The sequence below is a fragment of the Podarcis vaucheri genome, assembly GCF_965113315.1.
Source record: "Podarcis vaucheri genome assembly, chromosome: 1".
In the NCBI taxonomy this organism is placed as follows: Eukaryota; Metazoa; Chordata; class Lepidosauria; order Squamata; family Lacertidae; genus Podarcis; species Podarcis vaucheri.
In genome coordinates this window covers 80,859,682-80,881,493 of record NC_138759.1, presented here as the reverse complement: position 1 = coordinate 80,881,493, position 21,812 = coordinate 80,859,682, and the positions used below count along the sequence as shown (strand labels likewise).

The following is a 21,812-nucleotide window of genomic DNA, read 5'->3' as shown; positions in this document are numbered from 1 at the left end:
ATATTCTGTTTTTCTTATCCCCCCTTGTGCAGTTAGATTCAGAAGAAGTTGATCAACTGATCAAATCACTTAGGTGTCCAGAATGTAATGCCAATATTACATTTGAAGGAAGTTCTCAACAAATTGCTGACATAATGGAAGAAGCCAGATTGCGTCTTTTAACGGCACAAATAGTTCGTACTTTTAATTCTATTGGCCTTTTATTGATGTAATTTCAGGGTTATAATTACTTAACAATATAATTGAGCATTTTATGGTGGTTCAGAATGAAAAGTCCCAATTCTATAGAACATTTGAATCTTAAAGTATATGTTTTACTGTGAATTCAAAATACATTGTCTCTAGTGTGGTCCATAGCTATTAAAAATACAATATTAAGTGTCCACATAATTAAGGTAGCGAGATCTTTTTATCTGTCTTTTATAACTACCTCTTTGTTCCTAGGAAATAGTTCATTGTTAATCTAAGAATTAGTTCTAATGTTGGGCATTTCCCCCGAAAAGTTTTATTGGAAGCCACTCTTTGCTGTAGGATGCCTAATCAGAATAATTTAGTGCGTTGACTACTCCGTACCTGCCTACCCCACATTTCTTACTTGTGATCAAACCAGTTAAAGCAGGGGTCCTCAAACTAAGGCCTGCGGGCCGGATTTAGCCCGCCAGGTTCCTTGACCTAGGCGCCCGGCAACTGCAGAACCCACCACTGTGTAACAGTGGCAGACTCCCTGACGAGGCAGGCGGCACAAAGATGGATGAGGTGGAGGCCCCCTGGCTTGGCACACCCGCATCCGGCGGTGCGGGCAAGGGACAGGGTGAACATGCAGGGAGGGCAGGCTGCGTGGCTCTGGGTGCTCTTATAGAGGCACTGTGCTGCCTCCGTATGCGAGGGCCTGGCTGGGTGGCATCTGTGGGGCTCCTGCCCACGCTCCAATCGCCAGCGTCGTCGCTGCCCTGATTTCCTGATTTGCCCAAACTGGTGCAAGGCAGGTTCTTGGGCACCCACACCGCCACCTGCGCACCGAGGAGCCCCGCACCTCTGTGCAGTAAGTTGCACCTTGCCCAGCGGAGGTGGGTGGTGGCATGGGAGCGGGAGGAGATCCACGTGAGGAAAGGTCTGGATGATGCAGGATTGTCCCACATTTCAGTGTGGTCCCAATAAAGGCATGGCCCAGAAATGGGGATCCTAACCATGTCTACTCGGAAGTAAGTCCCATTGCTGAGTAAGTGCCTGTAGGATTGCAGCCCTCAAATTTTTAAAATGTATTTTTAATATTTTGTTGGAAGCCGCCCAGAGTGGCAGGGGAAACTCTTTTCCCTTTTTTTTTTTTTTTGAAAGGGCAGTTTCATCTGTCTAGTGTGAGGTGTTCCTACCACTACTGCTCACTTTGCAAAGTGCTGCAAATCCCACTGGGAGTGATAGAACTTGATGTTCCATCACACTTTAAGAATTGCAGAGAAAAAGTGTGGGAGTGGCTATGTGTTTGCTATACAAATCCCCCTTTATGAGGTAGTGCTACAGCCCTTGAAATCTGCAGGACACATATTCTGATAGGCACATGGATTGAGCAGGTGTGGATGAGATTAGCCCACTTTGGACTCTTGAGTTTGACAGAATCAATCCCCTTCTTTGTTTTCTTATGTAGCATGGGATCTTTATAAGTGGCACAATCCTAGAAAAATCTACTGAGGAAGTAGTCCCACAAGTCAAGTGCATAATGCTGCCTGAAAAATCAGTTGTTGCCTGAGATTATTACACTGTGTACTGCAGACCATTTTCAAACCAAAATGTAATAGTGTTGTATCTTATTACAGTGTTGTAAAATGCTTAGGCCCGATATTGGATTTTTCTGCATTGCTAAATCATACAATCAGTATTTCACATTTGAAGATAGGGACGTGGTTGTAACAGTCCCTTTCCAATATGAAGGATTAATGCCTGCACTCTGTCCACCTCGCCCCACTCTATTGCACACACTGTTACATATCACTGAAAGTTTTTTCACCTGCTGTATAGTATCAGTTTGCCCACTCCGATTTAAAGTATAAGGTGTTGGGTTTTTGTTTTTTGTTTTTTGCTTTTGCCAGTGATTAGTATCAGACTAGGATGGGGAGAGAGGATCAAACGGGGTGTCTTTGGGCCAGTCACTATCGTTCATCCTAACGTACCTCACAGGGGTGATGTGAGGATAAAAATGAGATGGTGTATGCCTCCTTTAGCTTTTGAAGGTGGAAAGGTAGAATCAGTGCTGTTTTTCTAGAAAAAAGAGTGCTGGAACTCACCACGAACGCCTCCCTTGTTCTTTTATAATGCCAATGGTGTCTACCTGAGAGGTGCTGGAACTGAGTTCTGGCTGAAAAAAAGCCCCGAGTGGAATATATATTTAATTACATAAATCCCAATCCTCCATCAGAGTCAAGAAAGGCTCAAGCTCTGGAAGGGTAATGATTACCTCCCACATTGAAATACTTTTGAAGTCTGTTTCTTGGATTAGAAATCTAGGAATGTTCTGTTCAAAGCATTGGTTGCAGCCAGAATGTACTTCAAGCCTTTGTGGAAGGTGTGGTTTAATAGAAGGGAGGGATCTCTGGACCTCCACATGTTGGATTTCAGTTCCCAACATCATCCCTGACCATTGGCCACAGGTTCCCCACTCCTCCTATAGAAGTTCAGGTCCAAGCAGAACCTTGGACAGTTGCAAATGGCATTCAGGCTCACACATGTATGGCCAACTCAAATGTTGCTTCAGCGGTGGTTTAGAGTTCCCTGAGGCTTAAATAGGGATGCTGCTCAGAGTAATTAGCTCCACCATCACCCTGAAAAATGGCTTTTGTAATTAAATAAGTTTTTCTCAGTTGAGCTGGGAATTAGTTCTTATGGTGCCATGGAGACTGACTCTGTTGCTGCTTTCAAGATGAAAGCATAAGGTTAGTGTCACATCTCAGGAGGTTCACATGTGCTGCGGAGTGAGAGTGGGATCACTGAGGATACATGCTGAGGACAATTTCTTCCCTCTACTCTGGCTCCTCAGAGTCTCTGGGCTCACTCGCTGAATGAGGTGAGTTTCAACCTGATATCATGACTAGGAAATCTTAGAAAATGTCTACTCTTCATCCGTGCTGGTACCAGAGGGGTGCAGAACAAACACACATAAACTGCAACCAAATCATAAAATTAACAAGATATGCTAACAAACAAAGCAGCTAAAAACAGCATCAGGATAATAATCACCTTACATAACCTACAAATAAGTAAGTCTTAACCTAGTGCCGAAATGATGACAGTTCACAGATAGAGTGCCGCCTCTATTCCCGCATCACCATAAAGTGAGCTTCCCTTAGTGATAGAAAATTGAGACTAGCATCGTCCAAAAATATTAGTACATGAATAGGGAGAGGTGCTTCTTTAGTTATGGACTAGTCTGAGAAATGCATAAATTGAAGACTTGTATCTGACAATGCATCAAGTGATGATCTGCGTGTGGGAATATTGTTTTGTGCAGAATGCACAAAAGATATACATTTCCTACAAAAATGACACAAAACTTTGGATTCCTGAGTATGCTAAAGCTATCCAATATTAGAAGCGCTGGGGAAGGCAGCTGACTTTAAAAAAACAAAAAAACAAACCACAGGTTTAGTTACAGGTAGGTAGCCGTGTTTGTCTGCCATAGTCGAAACAAAATAATAATAAAAAAAATCCTTCCAGTAGCACCTTAGAGACCAGCTAAGTTTGTTATTGGTATGAGCTTTCGTGTGCATGCACACTTCTTAGGTTTTTTTTTTTTGTTTGTTTTTGTTTAAACCACAGGTTGCATGTGGGGAAAATGTGAAGCACTACATAAAGAACTTCCATGTAACCTCAGTGTTTTTAATAGAGCTAATTAACAGTTTAATTAGCATGCAGAGGCAGATAGATAGCTATGTTGTTCAGTAGGTAGATAATGCATGTTGCTGAAGAAAACAACAGTTATTTCATTCAGTATATGCATTATTTTTTTCAAAATATAGGCCAGTTATCAGAAGCAATACAACAATGGAATGCTGAACCAAGATGCTGCCCAAACATTAATAGGTGCAGCAGAAAGCTATGTTGATATTGAAGGAAAGTAAGTGCTGTATTTTAAAGAAAGAAAAAGATAAGTGCTGTATGATTTTTAATGTTATTGTTATAGACATCCCACCAACCACCTGGATGAAGATCACACACTACTGATGGTTCATGGAACACAGTTTGGGAACCACTGGCCTTAGAACACAAGTACAAGTACATAGCCTAATAATGCAATCTTAAGTACATAGGGAAACGTTTAGTGAGAATTGCCTGAGAGTCCAGTGGAAGTGCTTATCTGGTGTCTGGACTCAATAAAGAACTGGATGATGACTTGTAAACTGAAGCTCAACCCTAACAAGATGGAGATCCGGTTGGCATTTCTATTAGAGCAACTGAGACAGAGTCCTGTGGTAATTGCCACACGTTGAACCAATGACAGGGCTGTGGTTATGACTGCCTACTTTGCAGCACTTAGCCCACTTAGCACTCTGGCTTGCTGAGCCTGCACAGATTGATTGTTCTCTTTGGCTGTAACTGCATGTTTTGAGCCCTGGGTTGCAGGAGCCTTTGCCTTTGAGAATGCCTTCTGAGTACTGTCTGCAGCCTTTGGGGGTGGGCAATTTCATGTCAGGCAAGACATATTTGTACAAGCATTTAAAAAATATGCTCCAAACACCTGAAAAAAATGGAGGAGAGTAGTGGCACTAAAACACTGGGGAACTTAGTTGAGTTGCTTTAAAAGAATGAAAACATATATTTGTTAACTAAAGCAGTCTTAGCCACTTGCCAAAATACCTTCAGCTGGCATGCAAAAAAAAATGGGTCATCCAGCAATTCATTAATGGCATTTATGTGATCAACTAAGAGCAATGGAACCCTAATTCCTTTAGTCTCTGGTGAATCTCCTCGATACCTGATCAGCCCCACCCCCAGAATCTTCAACTGGGGGAAGCCAGCTCTCCCTTGTATCACATCCCTAAAATTCCCGTACACAGAGGGGAATTTGATCATCAGCTCACTAGAATTTGTCAACAGATTAGAAAGGTAGGACAAGAGCTGAGAATTGGGCCCGTCTCACCAAGATGGTTTCTTGGGAGCCTGGGACATTCCTTGTGAGGGAGATTCCTTGGTCCTAACTAGGGATGACAGAGAGATTTGATTGAGTTATAATTTCTGACCTGAACTTCCTGAAACACCACCGTCCTTCAAAATTGACACTTCTCCAAATATGCAGTATACTTTGGTCAAGTAATGTGTGCAAAAATACATAATGCTGTGGTTAAGTTTGCATAAAAATGCATATCTGGAGGGAGGAAATAACATAAAAAGGCAATGTCTTACAGCATATTGCTTTGCAGAAGAGTGTATATTGGGCAGAATTGAATGATTTCTCTTTTTGGTGTGAAATTGGATTAGTTCCCTCTTTCAGGGATCCCATAGGCAACTTGCTGAACCTTGTGAAAACGGGATGCTGAACTGACCTTTCCTTCGTATGGTCATTATTTTCCTTCTCCACTGATTTTGTATCTTTCTGTTATTTAAAAGTGAAGTTTTGTAAGCAACCTTGATCATTTTTCCTGAAGAGCAGGCTTCTAAGGAAACATTCAGGATTGCATTGTTAATTTTTTTTGTTTTTTTATGAAGCAGCTGTCTTGATATCTGTATTCTCAAATTCACTCTATGATAATGTAAGTTGAGATATCTTTAGGATCTTACTATTTTCTTACTATTAGCTTCTCTTCTCAATTACCTTGTCTTAAATATTTTAGGTTTATGAATATTCATGAAGTAAAGACCTATTGGGAAAGCAAAGGAGTGCTGGTAAAGCTGAAGAAATTGCTATCTGATTGGGTTTACAGCGTGAAAGAGGAAACATTTAAGGCACCAAAGTTAGTGTTTATTAATGTTTGCTAAAATATGGTTGATAGAAAAGGTAGTGTGCTTACACAGTAAAATTATACAGACATACAAACTCATTTGCTAAGATTAGTAATCAAAATATTGAGCATAGATGTTGAGGTTTGCTGGGGTTTGGCCACAAGGAATCAAGTTTCCAGTTCTGTGGAGAGCTGACTGTTGGTCTAGAGGTGAGAAGTTCAGTTCCAGGCAGTTAATCAATTCCCAAAATGACAAGTAGAGTTCTGAAGGACCAAAAGCAAGTAATAGCAAGTTCCAAAATCAGCAAGTAAGATCAGAGAGCTAAGGCTTGCAAATAATCAGTGCGAAAGTCACCTGTGTGGGGAAGGGAGGAGTTGGCTTCTCCAGACATGATCCTACCCAGAGAGGCACATTATTCAAAGTAAAGAGCAAGCTCTGAAGCTTGGATTTTATAAGGCAAGGGAGTGCTAAAGTCTGATGGTGGTGCTTATATTGTAACCCTGATAGATACCTTTGGATGCACAGTTCAGGTTGCAGGAATGCAGCCGTAGTGGCACAGGAGGTTAAGCTCAGGAGGTGGGGGCGGCGTGCCTGAGTGCTGGGAGCCCTGAGTCTAGATTTCTCTTGACAGTGGTTCATATCCCTGTGTGTGCAGGTGGAGATCAGTATAGAGTTCAATTGAGTCTTCTTTCCAGCCAGTGTTCTGGCCCAGTTCTGAGCATAGGAGCTGTCAGCATTCTCCACTGACTCCCTACTCTTTAGTCAGGGAAAGGGGGCTGAGGCTGAGGAGACATTGATGACAGTGATGGGTAGAAGATTGGATGCAGAATTCTACTTTTGGCTTTGCCAGCATCACGTTTCTTTGGAGCAAGGTCAGTGTTGGCAAGAAAGAAAAGAATACAAGTGTGTTGTTGTACTGTTCTTCCTCTGATACCTCTGGATACCCATTTGTTTGAGAAGTGAGTGAGTGTCTCAAACAGCCCTTACAATTATGTATAGTTCTGTTGGGAAATCCCCCATTTCCAATGGGGAGGGGTGCCCAGTTTTAGGAAAGGAAGAGGAGCAGGACTCTTTTGCACACTTTTTCGTTCTTCTCATTTAGCTTCACAAGACTCCTTAGCACCTCTAGTTGTTGCTAGATTCCTGCCTGCCTATGGGTCTTATCATACATTTTTAAATAGTCTAATTACCCATGTATGGTATGAACAAGTAAATATAATTTAGTGGTCAGAATTTTCTAAATGATTTGGTAACTAATCAAAGCTCAAAATTTTATTCTCCTCCCTCCCCAGAAACAAGTTTTTAAGAATGTGCCACCATATGGTATTCATGGATGAATTTGAATATATAAGTACCATGATGACATTTTTGAACTGTGTCCCTATCGTTCTTCACTTTATACCAAAGTATTCTTCAACATTTATTCTAGAACTAAAAGTGTGCAACTACTATTATCTGGCTTTGTATATATTGGAAGCATTATTTAAGGTACTGGATATTCAAAGTATTGTAATATTTGTATTAACTGTATTTTTAATTATTGACTTTGTTGTTGTTGTTTAGTCGTTTAGTCATGTCCGACTCTTCATGACCCCATGGACCAGAGCACGCCAGGCACTTCTGTCTTCCACTGCCTCCCACAGTTTGGTCAGACTCATGCTTGTAGCTTTGACAACACTATCCAACCATCTCGTCCTCTGTTGTCCCCTTCTCCTTGTGCCCTCCATCTTTCCCAACATCAGGGTCTTTTCCAGGGAGTCTTCTCTTCTCATGAGGTGGCCAAAGTATTGGAGCCTCAGCTTCACGATCTGTCCTTCCAGTGGACATATAATCATTGTTGACTTACATTTTTACAATATGGAATTTGAATTTACTTGACCAACAGTGTGAAATTGAAACTCTTGTTTCTTGGAAATATCACACCCTGCTCATTCTTTTTCTTCAGTTAATGTTCTGATTCTTGCTGTGGCTTAAAAGAAACAACTATAGCTGTGTTGACTGAGAGTTGATCCTGCTCCTCTCTTGATCACCTCCTGCAAGATCACGGAGATGTCTGTGTATGAGGAGACCTCCATATTGACAGTCCCTTTTCCCATACACTTGAGTTGTGTGCAAAGCTGCCTGTGAACAGTATTGCAGTCGGTGGAGCTCACGCCCTCCCCATTAATTCTATTTGGTTAGGTTTATAGAATTGTGTTGTGTCTATGCTTTATGTTTGAAAACTTAGGAATAACTTTCCTCTGCTGTTGCCTCTACAGCAATTTAGAGAAGTACATAAAGGTTAATCGTAGACCTATTCTCCATGACCCCTTTTAAGATGGTCTAAGGTTGTGGCCATCTCAAAATCTTGTGGCAGTGAATACCGTACATTAATGTGGAGAGCACATCAGTGCTAGGTGAGACCAGAAGTCTACCATCCTGTTTCCCACAGTGGCCAACCTTGTGAACTTGTGCAGGGCCTGAAGATACTAGGCTCTCCCATTGTTGCTTCCCACCAGTAACTGGTACTGGTACTGGTACTGGTTTCCATTCACCTGGTTTGGAGAGATTTTTTTGAAGCCCTTGTAAGTTCTCTGGGGGTTTCATTATGCTGAATAATTTGGCGTATTGCAAATTTGTCCACAGCATGACTTATTCCATGTCTTTTTTGAACCAATTAAAAACACCAGTCCCCAATACAGAACATTTTGAGGGTCCTCTTCTTACTACTAGTAATTGTTTTTATTATGTAAGGTGCTTTGGGAGCCCTGTGAATTGAGGAGTAAAATGCTTAATACACACAATGTTTGATGTCAATTAAATATTTGTTTTAAACAGGCTTTTGCAATGGGGAGGACCTACATCTTTTACCACTGGAACCAGTTTGATCTTATAATCATAGTAGTGGGAGTTGTGGATGTCATGATTATTAACCTCTTTAAAACACTCAGTACAACGTATCATATGATTAATACTATCAGGATATTTCGGTTTATTCGTGTTTTAAGAATTCTGCGGCTCTTTAAGGTAAAAAAAAATGATAATTTTTTCAGTGTTATGCTTTGTTATAGAAAACTATATTTTCTTCTGTGGTTCAGGAATTGGGTATTTTTTTTTGGGGGGGGGAAGAACCTTCTGTTGACGGACAGGACTTGTAGAAAAAATTACATCGTTGGGATGGGCTTTTCCTCAATTCCTATGAATGACTTCACTCAATTCCTAAGCTGCCTTGAGTCCATGTCAGGAAAAAAGGCAGGGTATAAATAAATATAATAATAATAATAATTCCCAGAACAATCCTGCTTTGCTAGAATGCATCAGGCACATGTCATGAGTTGTAGCTGAGCGTTTGTGACATTGTTTAAAAGCAGCTTATTGAATTTGTGGAAGATACGGTCCTATGGTCCTGGCTGGGTAATGTTGAAGGAGCTGTAATGGTCTGGTATGACCATTAACTGTGCAATACATAATATATGTATATTTTAATACATTATGTATTTCAGCTTGTGATACCTAGAACGATTTATTTATTGGAGAAGCAAATAAACAGACAGCTCACTTTCCGGTATGATATCGCTAAAGGATATGTTCAAGGTGAAGAAGATACAAATTGTTTAATTGGACAGATTGCTGGCCATGAGAGAGTTTATCAAGTGAGTACATAACTTCACATTTTAAGCAGAAAATTACATCACTTGTGATACCATTCCTTAAAGCAGAGATGAGGAACCTGTGGAACCAGATAGACTACAGCTTCCATCATACCTACCCATTGGCCATACTGACTGGGGTGGTGGAGTGCAACAATATCTGAAGAGCCACAGGTTCCCATTTCCTGCTTTAAATAGTCAATAATATATTTTGAGAAGAACTCTTCACAAGCGGATTACATACTATTTTGTATTTGTAAAAAGCTCAGAGCACACGGAAGTAGTTCAGGCTAGTAGAATCTAAAAATAAATAAATGAATGTAACAAGATCAAGATAAGAGAACTGAACCTTAACGAAACAGCTTAGTTTCCGTCAAGCAACCACATTAATTTTAAGTACCATAGGATGATGCCCTCTGAAGTAGTAGAGAGGACAGCCCCAAATAATGTGGAGCTGCTCAAAACTAGAGAAATGAATATTTTCCATTTAAATGCCCTTTTCCAAAGTTAAAGAAAAAATGGCTCCCTCCAATGGAACTCAGTTCAGATATAACACTTAGTTGTTAGGAAATGGGAATCATGGCACAGATTTCTCCCCTCCCCATATCTCACTGAAATGAACCAGCATTGCCTGGTAAGTATTGTAAACCATGGTTTGTATTCTAGCTGGAATCTGCTTTATAGTTGTCTTTATTTTAAGTGCTTTAAGCATTTAGGTTGTGGGGAAGAATAAAATCATACTTTAAAAATAAGTACAGAAATACATATGTACTATTAAAAATTGGTATAATTATTCATTAGTGGCTATAGATATGTAATTACCTTTCAAGGAAACTCGAGTTCTGCTTAACATAAGGTGTATTTTCTCCCTTTTTACAGGAAATACATAGAATATTGGAAATGAACAAACAAGAGGCTATGAAAGAGTTAGGTAGGAATTTAATGAGGTATACAGTGGTGCCTTGGGTTACAGACGCTTCAGGTTACAGACTCTGCTAACCCAGAAATAGTACCTCGGGTTAAGAGCTTTGCTTCAGGATGAAAACAGAAATCGTGCTCCGGCGGCGCAGTGGCAACAGGAGGCCCCGTTAGCTAAAGTGGTGCTTCAGGTTAAGAACAGTTTCAGGTTAAGGACAGACCTCCAGAACGAATTACCATATTTTTCGTCCCATAGGACGCTCCATCCCATAGGACGCACCTAGTTTTTTGGGGGGGAAATAAAGGAAATTCCCCCCCCCTTTATTTCCCCTCCAAAAGCAGGTCGGGGAAACCGAACCAGGTCGAGGAACAGTGGGATGGTGGCGCTGCGCCTCCCTGCTGTCCCCCGAGCTTGTGGGGCTGGCCGATGTCTGCCCGGCGCGAGGGGCGCTCTGCTTCAGGGCGCCCTGTCCGCCGGGTGGCAGGCTGCTATCCACAGCCTAGACATCCCTGCGGGACCTCCCGCAGGGCTGCCTAGGCTGCGGATGTGTTCCTGAAGCCTGGAGAGCGAGAGGGGTCGGTGCGCACCGACCCCTCTCGCTCTCCAAGCTTCAGCGAAAGCCTGCATTCGCCCCATAGGATGCACCCAGATTTCCCCTTCATTTTTGGAGGGGAAAAAGTGTGTCCTATAGGGCGAAAAATACGGTAAGTTCTTAGCCCGAGGTACCACTGTACATACAAATTGTTCTGGATAGTTCTTGAGAAATAAGTTATACTTATTTATACTTATTTAATTCCAATTTCCAAAACTTTTATAAAATTCTGAGGAAAATTTAAAGTCCTAAGATACTGTATTTATTATTAAGACTGCTCCTGCTCCTCTTGAATTCAGGAAACAGGCAGGTTTTTTTGGAAATGGGGTTACTTACAGCATAAGTAAACAGCAAAGGGGATCGATCATACAGTATTTTCAGGAAAGAAATGTTTGATCCCAACTCAACTGAAAGAAAATTGTTTAGGTAACTAATATTTTAATTTGTTTTAGGGTTAATGCAGCGTGATTATCCAGAGATTGTCACAGGCGTGAAAACCAAACAAGCAGTCCAAACAGTGCTAAACACAGCTTCTGAAACTCTAAAGTTTATGATATCGGGAGGAATTGTTGACAAAACTGAAGGTGCTGAACTACATAAGGTAATTTTAAAAATCCACACCTATGTATATATCTGTGCCTAACTATTACCTGTATCACCGTATCTTTCATTAGTAGATTAATGTCCTACTTTTTGACTAGAGTCTCCAAAGCAGCTAGGAAAACCTTCCTGGAGCACTGCTAAAACAGCCCCACTGGAGCAGGAGCTGCAACAAAAGTTCCTTTCCACAGTGCAGTTGCTGTAAGTTGACTCTGCTGCAGTTGGCACAGGACTGACTGTGTATGCATGTGTATACAACTTACACGTATATTATGAGAAAGCAGAAAGTAGCAGTGAAAAACAAGTCAGGCAGAGTATACTTCTACATTACAAAATTCACAGTTGAGATCAAAATGGAGTCAGGACTCAGGACTAGCATCCTCTCCCATCAGCTACATGACAAAGAAAAAAGACTGAGCTCTGAGCATAGAGGAGGTAGTAAGGATTATTTCCCCATTGTTACTTTTCTTGCTAGGGCAAGCAAAGGATGTGACCTCACAGAATGCCCTCTCTAGGAATTTACAGGGGGGAACTCCATGTATCTTAACCCTTTGCTTACTTAGCAACACATGACTTTTTATTTTCGCTGCAATCATTTCCCATAGTATCTCTACCTACTGGACTAATTTCTGTAGATTGTAAGATTACTTTTCTTCTTTAGATGATTCTAATTAAAAAACAGCAGCTTGCAACACTTCCATCTACAATTGCACCTCCTACTGCACAAGAACTTCTGCGTAATGTAATTTGGCTACAGAATGACAAAAAACAGGTAGAATACATTCAGGTAAGCATTGCCGTAAAACATATTTCTATGCTTAAAAATAGTCTATGTCTTATTTGTACGAGGCCCCAAGAATGTAGATCCTTCATTCCATGGGAGATTTCAGAGCCTGCTCCACTCATCAGGAGCTACCTGGGCGACTGGCCAGCCAGCCTTTCATCCATGCATTGATTTTGTCATCTGAACATGATCTGTGATCTCAGAATCCAAGGCTCGTCAGCCCACTCTTTTTACTCTTATTGCACAACTACTACTCCTTGATTTTGATGTGTAATATTTTTCATTTGTCCGGTGCAGTCAGATTGTACACAGAGAGAGCTTATACATTCAGATTCAAAGGAATGTAATGCATCATTACGTGTGTCAACCAACATTTATTTCCAAAACCCATCCCTATTCATTGCTTTCTACAACCTCACCTCCCATCTTCTGAAATCGGTTGCTGCTTTAACAAAAATAAATAAAAAATCAGTTTTTCTTCATTCTCACTTCCTGTGATACCTTGGCCTTACAAAGATAGAATATCTCCATGTGAGATGACCACTTTTTCTATTTTTCCCATTGGAATCTCCTACCCTGACCATTGTGCTTGGAGCTCCTGTCCCCACCCATCTCTCATGAATGTGTGATTTTCTTATTTACTCCCTGTGTTTGACTATGTCTTTGGAACCCTGCCCTGGGATAAGGGGAGCTGTTTTTGAGGGGTGATTTTTGAATGGGTTACATGACACCCTTCTCCAATGTCTCATCTTATCAAAATGACAACCTTCTGGTGATGTTTTATTTGTTTTAAAATGCTTAGAATTTTTTATGCATATTTGTGTATACTGTCTAATTTGTCCCTCAGTTTTTCACTTATATAAATATGTCAGCATTTCTGTTTAACCTTCAATCAATGTGAACATTTTGTAGGCTTTGTATTTCAATTATCTATTTGTTATTTGACATTTTAATGAATAATGATGAATAGGATTTCAAGATGTCTAACTTTCTGAACCCAAATGTTGGTTAATTTTTCACTGCCTCAAACCAGATACTGTTGTCTCTCTCAAGTGTTATGTTTCCATTTCTCAAAACATCTTTGTTGTAGATTTGCAAACTTTTGATCAGTTTCCTATAGATTGGAAAACACAATGAATGACTACTATTAATGAAATTTACAAGTTACGCATTTCGAGATACACCATAAAACTACCATGCACATTTAAACTGTCTCTTTTACATATCTCACCTTTATGTTACATAGTCAAAATACTTTTAAACCTTTTATACTAAGATATAATAGATATCAAATCAGCATTCCATTTGTTTATTTAAAACTTTTTAAATAAATTGAATGTATATTTGCTGATTCTTCAGATATTATCTGCCCATAATCTTTCTGCCATATATCTATAAAGTATCTTACACTGCAGTCTACTTATTATAAAATGTTGCTGTAAATAGTACTCCATTGCTGTCCTCCCAAAGTAAGTTTTCAGAAATATCTTAAGAAATCTTAAAATATTTATATCCCCTCATCTTGTTGGCATACTTAATAATGTACTGTGTGTCTTATGCTCTGTAATACTTTCTATACCATGTTCATTTATTTGCTATTTTCAGAGAAAAGCAAAAATTCTTTATTATGATTATGGAGATATGATATGTGAGGAAGGTGAATTACCACAAGGAATCCATTTAATTGTATCAGGAATGATAAAGGTAAATGATAGTTATAGACAAAATACCTGAGCAAGATAAATAACTGGCAAGAAAATAGGGACATCACAATGGTGGAGAAAATTATACTAAATATAATTTATAACTTTTTACTGCAAGTCTTTAGCACACTTTTCTTGACTTTAACTTTTTATAGAGATATATATGGTCACAACTGTTATTTTTTTATCTGCTTTTGCAGCTGTAACATAAATAGCACCTTTTTGTCACTTTCACCACCAACCTATAAACCTGTAAATGGATTATGTGGGGAAATCAATTGTCCACATCCAGTTTTGCCTCATGAGGGAAATACCACACAGGTTGAAATATTCAAGTTGCTACGTTCACATGAGTAAGATTTTCCTTTCACCTATTGCCCAAATATAAAGCTTTATATCCTTGCTGTCACCAACAGGGAAAGGGAGGAATTGCCAGGCAAATGCTCCTGTACATTTATTTGAGGCTGTGAATCTCCTCAGACATTATTTCTCTTGTTGGCTATGTGTAAAAAGTCCCAATTCTTAGGAGTCCTTTTGGACTATCACAGTCACAAATCAGAAAAGGGTTTCTCCCTTTCTTTTCTCAGACGCATAAGAACATAAAAAGAGCCTGCTGGATCAGGGTGACAGCACATCTAGTCCAGCATCCTGTTCTCACAGTGGCCAAACAATTGCCTGTGGGAAGCCAGCAAGCAGGATTTGAGCCCAAGAGCCCTCTCCCCTCCTGCAGTTTCCAGCAACTGGTGCACAGAAACATTGCTGCCTCCAGCTGTGAAGGCAGAGCAGAGCCAGTCATGGCTCACCGTGACTAGTAGCCATCAGTAGCCCTGTCCTCCGTGAATTTGTCTCATTCTTTTTTAAAGCCAACCAGTTGGGTGGTTATCTTTGCCGCCTAAGGGAGTGAGTTCCATAGTTTAGCTATGTACTGCATGAAGAAATACTTCCTTTTATGTGTCCCGAGTTTTCCAACATTCAGCTTCATTGTATATCCACAAGTTCTCATGTTAGGAAAGAGGGAGAAAAACTTTCCTCTATTCACTTTATCCATGGTCCTAGTCCTAGATTCAGGTAGGTAGCTGTCAGGGGTTCAGGAGCAGAGACGCAGAGAAGGGAGGAAGCAGAGAGCGAGGGGGAGGAATCCGAAGGGAAAATGAGTGATGATGACGACCCGAGATCTCCAAGCCTAAGCAGTGAGTCAGAGGACTCCCAAAAGGGAGCCCCAGTGAGCAGAGCAAGGGGGGGATCCGGGGGGACACCCCAGGAGGAAGGGAACAGAGGAGATTCAGAGAGCAGCAGCTGGAAGTCGGGACCCACGCTCATAACTGAGGGCGGCAGCAGCTGGAAGTCGGGACCCACGCTCAAGACTGAGAGCAGCAGGGAGGAAGGTAGCCAGGCATCGGGTTCCGGAGGCTGTCAGCAGGAGGGAGGGCACGAGTCAGGGGTGGTCACGCCCTCCTCAGAGAGCGAGGCAACGGTTAAGAGGAAAGTAGAGAGTTGGGCGCGCGCGCCAAGTTCAAATGCAGCGGAAGCTGGAGCAGTAAGCAGCCCGGAGAGTGAGCCAGGTCCTAAAGCCCGCCGCAAGGAGGCAGAAGGATCAGGGGGGTCAGCGTCAGAGGAGAGTAGAAGGGAGGAGGCCCAGGGGGGCAGAAGGACCCAGAGACGTAGGGAGAGGCGAAGGAGGTGGAGCAAGGCTAGGGTATTAAGCTGGTGTGCAAGAGGCGGGGACTCAGACGGGTCTTCGCCGACCTAGGGCAGAAGGTGTAGAGCTGCACGCTGCAGTTCGGAAATGAAACCTGTAACTTAATAAAGACTCTTATAAAGTGAACGCTGGCGGACTTGGTCCTATGTGAGCTGGGACTGGGTGGCAGCTCTGACAGTAAGACCCGTCTCGTAAAAGCTTCGGACACCTGATATCTCGCAGCGGAGAGAGAGGCAGCTGGAGGAGGGGATCGGTGTTTGGGAGCAAGCTCACGACGGTTAGCAGAGATGACGGAAGCAGAGAAAGTTGCAGCGCTGCAACAGGCAGTTACCCAATTGAACGCGGAGGTACTGGCATCCAAGAAGAGGGAGGAGGATGCGGCAGCCGCCTACAGAGATCTCCACGCCAGGTTTGAAGCATGGGTTCAACACGGGCAGCCAGGACCCAGACCGGAGGGGGTTGGGTTGGCACGGAGAGCAGGAGGGCTTGTGGCTCACTTCGATGGGAATTTACAACAGTACCCCAATTTTCGAGCAGACGTAATGTGCGCACTGCAACTGCTGGCAAAAGACTTTAGAGATGAGGAAGAGAAAGTGGGGTTCATACTATCCCATTTGCATGGGGATGCTAAAGCGTGGCTACGCAATTTGTGGAGGGATAAAGATCCGGCGCTTCAGAATGCAGATGCCTTTATCAAAGCGATGGATGCGTGTTTTTTGTCTACTATTGATGTGGATCTTGCCAGACGGGAGATTCATGGACTGAAACAAGGGAGGGCAAGCGTCCGGCAGTACCACGCCCGCTTTTTTGCGCTGGTCAGTGCCTTAGAGTGGGACCGGGATTCGCCCCCTGTCAGAGACCTGTTCTGGGAGGGTCTAAGCTCAGCGGTCAAGGATGAAATTGCAAGGGGGGAGAGGCCCCGAAGCACGCAGGAGGTGGTCCAAAGGGCGCTGACTGTGGGGGTGAGGCTGGAAGAACGTCCCTGGTGCAGAGATGAAGGACGTGGAGGGCGCGAAGCAGCGAGAAGTTTCTCTTTCGTTCCAAGAGAAGCAGCGCGTGCGCAATCCACACCTCCGCCAGGAGGGGGAGGGGAACCGATGGAGGTTGGAGGTGCAAGGGCTCAGTCAGCAGCCAGAGCCCAAGCACCGACAGCAGTGAAAGCGAAGCCTCCTAGAGGGAACAGGAAGTGTTACATCTGCGAGGATCCAGGCCATTTGGCGAAAGAGTGTCCCCGGAGGCTCCACAAGCACACTGCAGCCTCAGCAATGGTGACTGCAGCAACGCAGCAAGGAGAACCACAGCAGGGAAACGACGATGTCTGGCTGGAGACAGAGGCACTGGGGCCCAGCCAGACGCATCAGTGAAGCAGTCCCCAGCGATCTTGCAACCCACGGACCCCCTCCCACCCAAACCAGTAGTGCAGCTCACAGCATCTCTCCAGCTACCCGATGGCGTCACTATCGAAGTACCACTTTCTGTGGATTCTGGAAGCAACGCAGACTTTATAGCGCAGGATTTTGTGGAGCAGCACGCTATACAGCTACTGCCTGCCACTCTGCCCCTGCAAGTCGTCACAGTGGATGGCAGAGAGTTGCTAGGGGGGCAGGTGGTGAAGCAAACGCCACCGATGGTGATGCGCCTTGGCAACCACAGGGAAGTCATCAGTTTTAATGTCACCCAACTGTCGGACACGCCCATTGTGTTGGGCATGAGTTGGCTGGACAGGCACAGTCCGACACTGGCTTGGTACCAGAGACAGCTGATCTTCGGCTCCTCTTATTGCGCAGAACACTGCATCCTGCCCAGACAGGAGGGAGAGGAGGAGGAATCACAACTGCAGTTGGGAACGTTGCAAGCAGTCCCCCACAAATACGCAGACTTTCTGGAGGTCTTCTGCGAGAAAGAGGCTGACAAGCTACCACCGCACAGGCAATATGACTGCAAGATTGACCTCCTACCAGGGGCGACGCTGCCGAAAGGGAAGCTGTATTCCATGTCTGAGGACGAATTACAGGAACTCAAACAGTTCATAGATCACAATTTGCAGCGCGGTTTCATCCGGGAGTCCAGGGCAGTAGGGGGCAGTCCTGTTTTCTTCGTGAAGAAGAAGGACACGCCCCAGAAAAGACTGGTGGTGGATTTTCGCCTCTTAAACAAGATGACCAAGCCTTCTGATTTCCCCATGCCCAGGATTGACGACCTGCTAGCGACGGTGCGCAAGGGACGCGTGTTCACCAAGTTGGACCTGCGAGGTGCGTACAATCTCATCCGCATGAGGGAGGGCGATGAGTGGAAGACAGCCATGTTCACGCCTCTGGGCACCTACGAATACAGAGTGATGCCGTTTGGATTGCAAAACGGTTCTCACTGTTTCCAAGCTTTCATGCATCATGTGTTGGCGGGACTCCTTTACAAGAAGTGCGTCTGCTTTCTGGATGACATCCTGATATTCTCCGACTCGCAGCAAGCCCATGACCAAGATGTTCAGGAGGTGCTGAAGAGGCTGCAGCAGCATAGACTGTACGCCAAACTGGAGAAGTGCCAGTTCGACACGACGGAGGTGGATTTCTTGGGTTACAAGTTGTCGGACAAGGGGCTAGCCATGGACAGCGCCAAGGTTCGTGCGGTGTTGGATTGGAAGAGCCCGCGCAATCGGAAGGAGGTCCAGCGGTTTGTCGGCTTCGCCAACTTCTATCGCAAGTTTATCAAGGGGTTCGCGATGCAGACGGCAGCCATTACGGACACGCTAAGCTCCAAGAAAAAGAAATTCATCTGGACGGAGCAGGCGGAGCAGTCCTTTCAGGCACTCAAGCGTCTCTTCGCGTCGGAAGAGCAACTGCTGCATATCGACCCCAGCAAACCGATGCGGGTAGAGACAGACGCGTCCGATAGAGCAGTGGGAGCGGTCCTGCTGCAAAGGGACCCACAGGGGGTCTGGAGGCCGGGAGCGTTCTACTCCAGAAAGCTCAGCAAGTCGGAGCAGAACTACACCATCTGGGACAGGGAGTTGCTGGCCATTCATGCAGCTTTCAAGGCGTGGAGGCACTTCCTGATCGGCGCCAAGCACACGGTGCAGGTCTGCACGGATCACAAGAATCTGGAGCACTGGCGCACGGCTCAGTTCCTGAACCAGAGGCAGATACGTTGGGCGGAGTTCTTTGCTGACTTCAATTTCCGAATAGAGTACGTCCCAGGCGACACCAACGTCATGGCGGATGCACTGTCCCGCAAACCGCAATACCTCGAAGAGGCGACGCCAGCAGCAGCCATGCACATCTTCGCGCCAACAGCGTGGGCGTGCGCTTCAGCCACAGTAGACCTGGATGCGGTGCGGCGGGCGTTGCAGGACGACTCCTTCGCGCGGGCGAAGATGGCAGAGGTGCACAAGGGCACGGCGAAGGGCGACGAGTTCCAGATACGAGACGGCTTGCTCTTACGTAAAGGGGCCATCTACGTGCCGGGAGACGAACTTCGCGCCAGGGTACTGCAGCAGCTGCACGACGCACCCACGGCCGGGCACTTTGGCACGGAAAAAACGGTGGAATTAGTCGCAAGGGACTTTTGGTGGCCCAGACTGAGAGGGGAAGTCGCGGACTACGTTGCGAGGTGCGACACCTGCCAGAGGGCCAAACCGGTGCACAAACCACCGGCGGGACTGCTGGAACCGCTGCAAACGCCGTTTGAACCGTGGGAGAGAGTGGCCCTGGACTTCGTTACGGATCTACCCAGCTCGAGAGGCAAGACAGCTGTACTAGTGGTGGTGGACTTGTTCACCAAGATGGCACATTTCATTCCGTGTGCGAAGGTGGCCACGGCGGAACAAACCGCCAAACTGTTCATAGATCACGTGTTCAAAGTGCATGGTCTGCCGCGGTCTATCCTGTCCGACCGCGGGCGCCAGTTCGTCTCGAATTTCTGGCAGAAGCTGATGAGTTTTCTAAATGTCAAGGTCGATCTGGCATCAGCAAGACACCCGCAGACCAACGGGCAAGCAGAGAGGGTCAATGCCATCATGCAGCAGTACCTGAGATGCTATGCCAATCAACAACCTGCGACCTGGGTGGATTACCTGCCGCTCGCCGAGTTCGCTTACAACAACACGAAGCACGTGTCCACAGGGGTGACGCCGTTCTTCGCCAACAATGGGAGGAATCCCAGAACCTTCCCGGGACGGGAGAGAGTGGGGGACGGAGAACCACAGACGGCGGACGCGTTCGCGTCAGAGTTGCAGGCGGTACACGATCAACTCAGACGGCAGCTGGAGCTAGCTAAGCACGCCTACAAGGTGCAAGCTGACAAGCACAGGCGGGTTGGCGAAGAGATCCAAGTGGGAGACTGGGTCTGGTTGGCAGCCCACGCAGTGCCGACCAGGTCACTAGCCAAGAAGAAGTTGGGGCACAAGCAAATTGGTCCGTACCAAGTCGAAGCACAGATCAACCCGGTAGCCTTCCGACTGGCGCTGCCGGAGGGTTCCAGAATGCATCCGGTGTTCCACAGGTCGGTGCTCACTCCCTACAAGGCACCTCACAGATTCCAGGAGCCAGGGACGGCACCGAGTCCGTTCCGGGAGCGGACGGAGACGCGAGGGGTGACGCAGCAAGACCCCATCAACGAGGTCACGGAGATTTTGGACTCCAGATGGGGAGAAGAGGGAGTCGAATACCTCCTAGCCAGAGAGGGCACCCGGGCCAGCGCCAATAGCTGGGTGCCAGACTACGCTTTGGAGGAACCCCTGCTCAAGGACGAGTTTCATGCCCTTTTCCCACACAGACCCATGCCAGCGAGCTTCTTCGACGACTGGCTGTTCACGCCCACACTTTCTTCCAGCACGTTCCATGGATTCGACTCGGACGGGGAACCCGCACTGAGCACCCGTTCCCCAGAAGGATCGCCGGCGGGTTCGGCGTCAGACACCTCGTATTGGTGGGACGATCGCCCGGAGGAGCAATGGCGCCGGAAGTGGCTGGAGATGCCAGGTCGAGCGACCGACGCAGAGACTGACATGGACGTGTTCGGGGAGGACCTTGGGTTCGAACACGGCGGTACAGAGATGGAAGCGGAACAGGTCAACGTCGGCGACCGCGAGGAGGAAGACTCGGAGGTCTTCAGTTGGCGGCCAACCAAGGGGAGCGAACTGTATCCGGCATTCCCTCCCGTGATGATGGAGCACCCAGCACCCACACCTGAAAGCGGGGAGGGGGGAAGGGGGGGCTTCGAGGGGGGGATGGATGTCAGGGGTTCAGGAGCAGAGACGCAGAGAAGGGAGGAAGCAGAGAGCGAGGGGGAGGAATCCGAAGGGAAAATGAGTGATGATGACGACCCGAGATCTCCAAGCCTAAGCAGTGAGTCAGAGGACTCCCAAAAGGGAGCCCCAGTGAGCAGAGCAAGGGGGGGATCCGGGGGGACACCCCAGGAGGAAGGGAACAGAGGAGATTCAGAGAGCAGCAGCTGGAAGTCGGGACCCACGCTCATAACTGAGGGCGGCAGCAGCTGGAAGTCGGGACCCACGCTCAAGACTGAGAGCAGCAGGGAGGAAGGTAGCCAGGCATCGGGTTCCGGAGGCTGTCAGCAGGAGGGAGGGCACGAGTCAGGGGTGGTCACGCCCTCCTCAGAGAGCGAGGCAACGGTTAAGAGGAAAGTAGAGAGTTGGGCGCGCGCGCCAAGTTCAAATGCAGCGGAAGCTGGAGCAGTAAGCAGCCCGGAGAGTGAGCCAGGTCCTAAAGCCCGCCGCAAGGAGGCAGAAGGATCAGGGGGGTCAGCGTCAGAGGAGAGTAGAAGGGAGGAGGCCCAGGGGGGCAGAAGGACCCAGAGACGTAGGGAGAGGCGAAGGAGGTGGAGCAAGGCTAGGGTATTAAGCTGGTGTGCAAGAGGCGGGGACTCAGACGGGTCTTCGCCGACCTAGGGCAGAAGGTGTAGAGCTGCACGCTGCAGTTCGGAAATGAAACCTGTAACTTAATA

The 21,812-nt window shown here is 45.7% G+C and overlaps 1 protein-coding gene across 5 annotated transcripts in view; it reads left to right on the top strand.

Annotated features, from left to right (window-relative positions):
* LOC309514794 (solute carrier family 9 member C1-like) overlaps positions 1-21,812 on the top strand; it is a 68,431-nt gene that overhangs the window by 23,518 nt on the left and 23,101 nt on the right. For all 5 annotated transcript variants that reach the window (XM_082192057.1, XM_082192054.1, XM_082192055.1 and 2 more), the window contains 10 exons: positions 33-173; positions 4,008-4,105; positions 5,820-5,939; positions 7,221-7,416; positions 8,746-8,934; positions 9,411-9,560; positions 10,437-10,488; positions 11,521-11,669; positions 12,330-12,455; positions 14,058-14,156. In XM_082192057.1, coding sequence (XP_082048183.1) covers positions 33-173; positions 4,008-4,105; positions 5,820-5,939; positions 7,221-7,416; positions 8,746-8,934; positions 9,411-9,560; positions 10,437-10,488; positions 11,521-11,669; positions 12,330-12,455; positions 14,058-14,156 — 1,320 coding nt within the window. The remainder of the gene's footprint in view (positions 1-32; positions 174-4,007; positions 4,106-5,819; positions 5,940-7,220; positions 7,417-8,745; positions 8,935-9,410; positions 9,561-10,436; positions 10,489-11,520; positions 11,670-12,329; positions 12,456-14,057; positions 14,157-21,812) is intronic.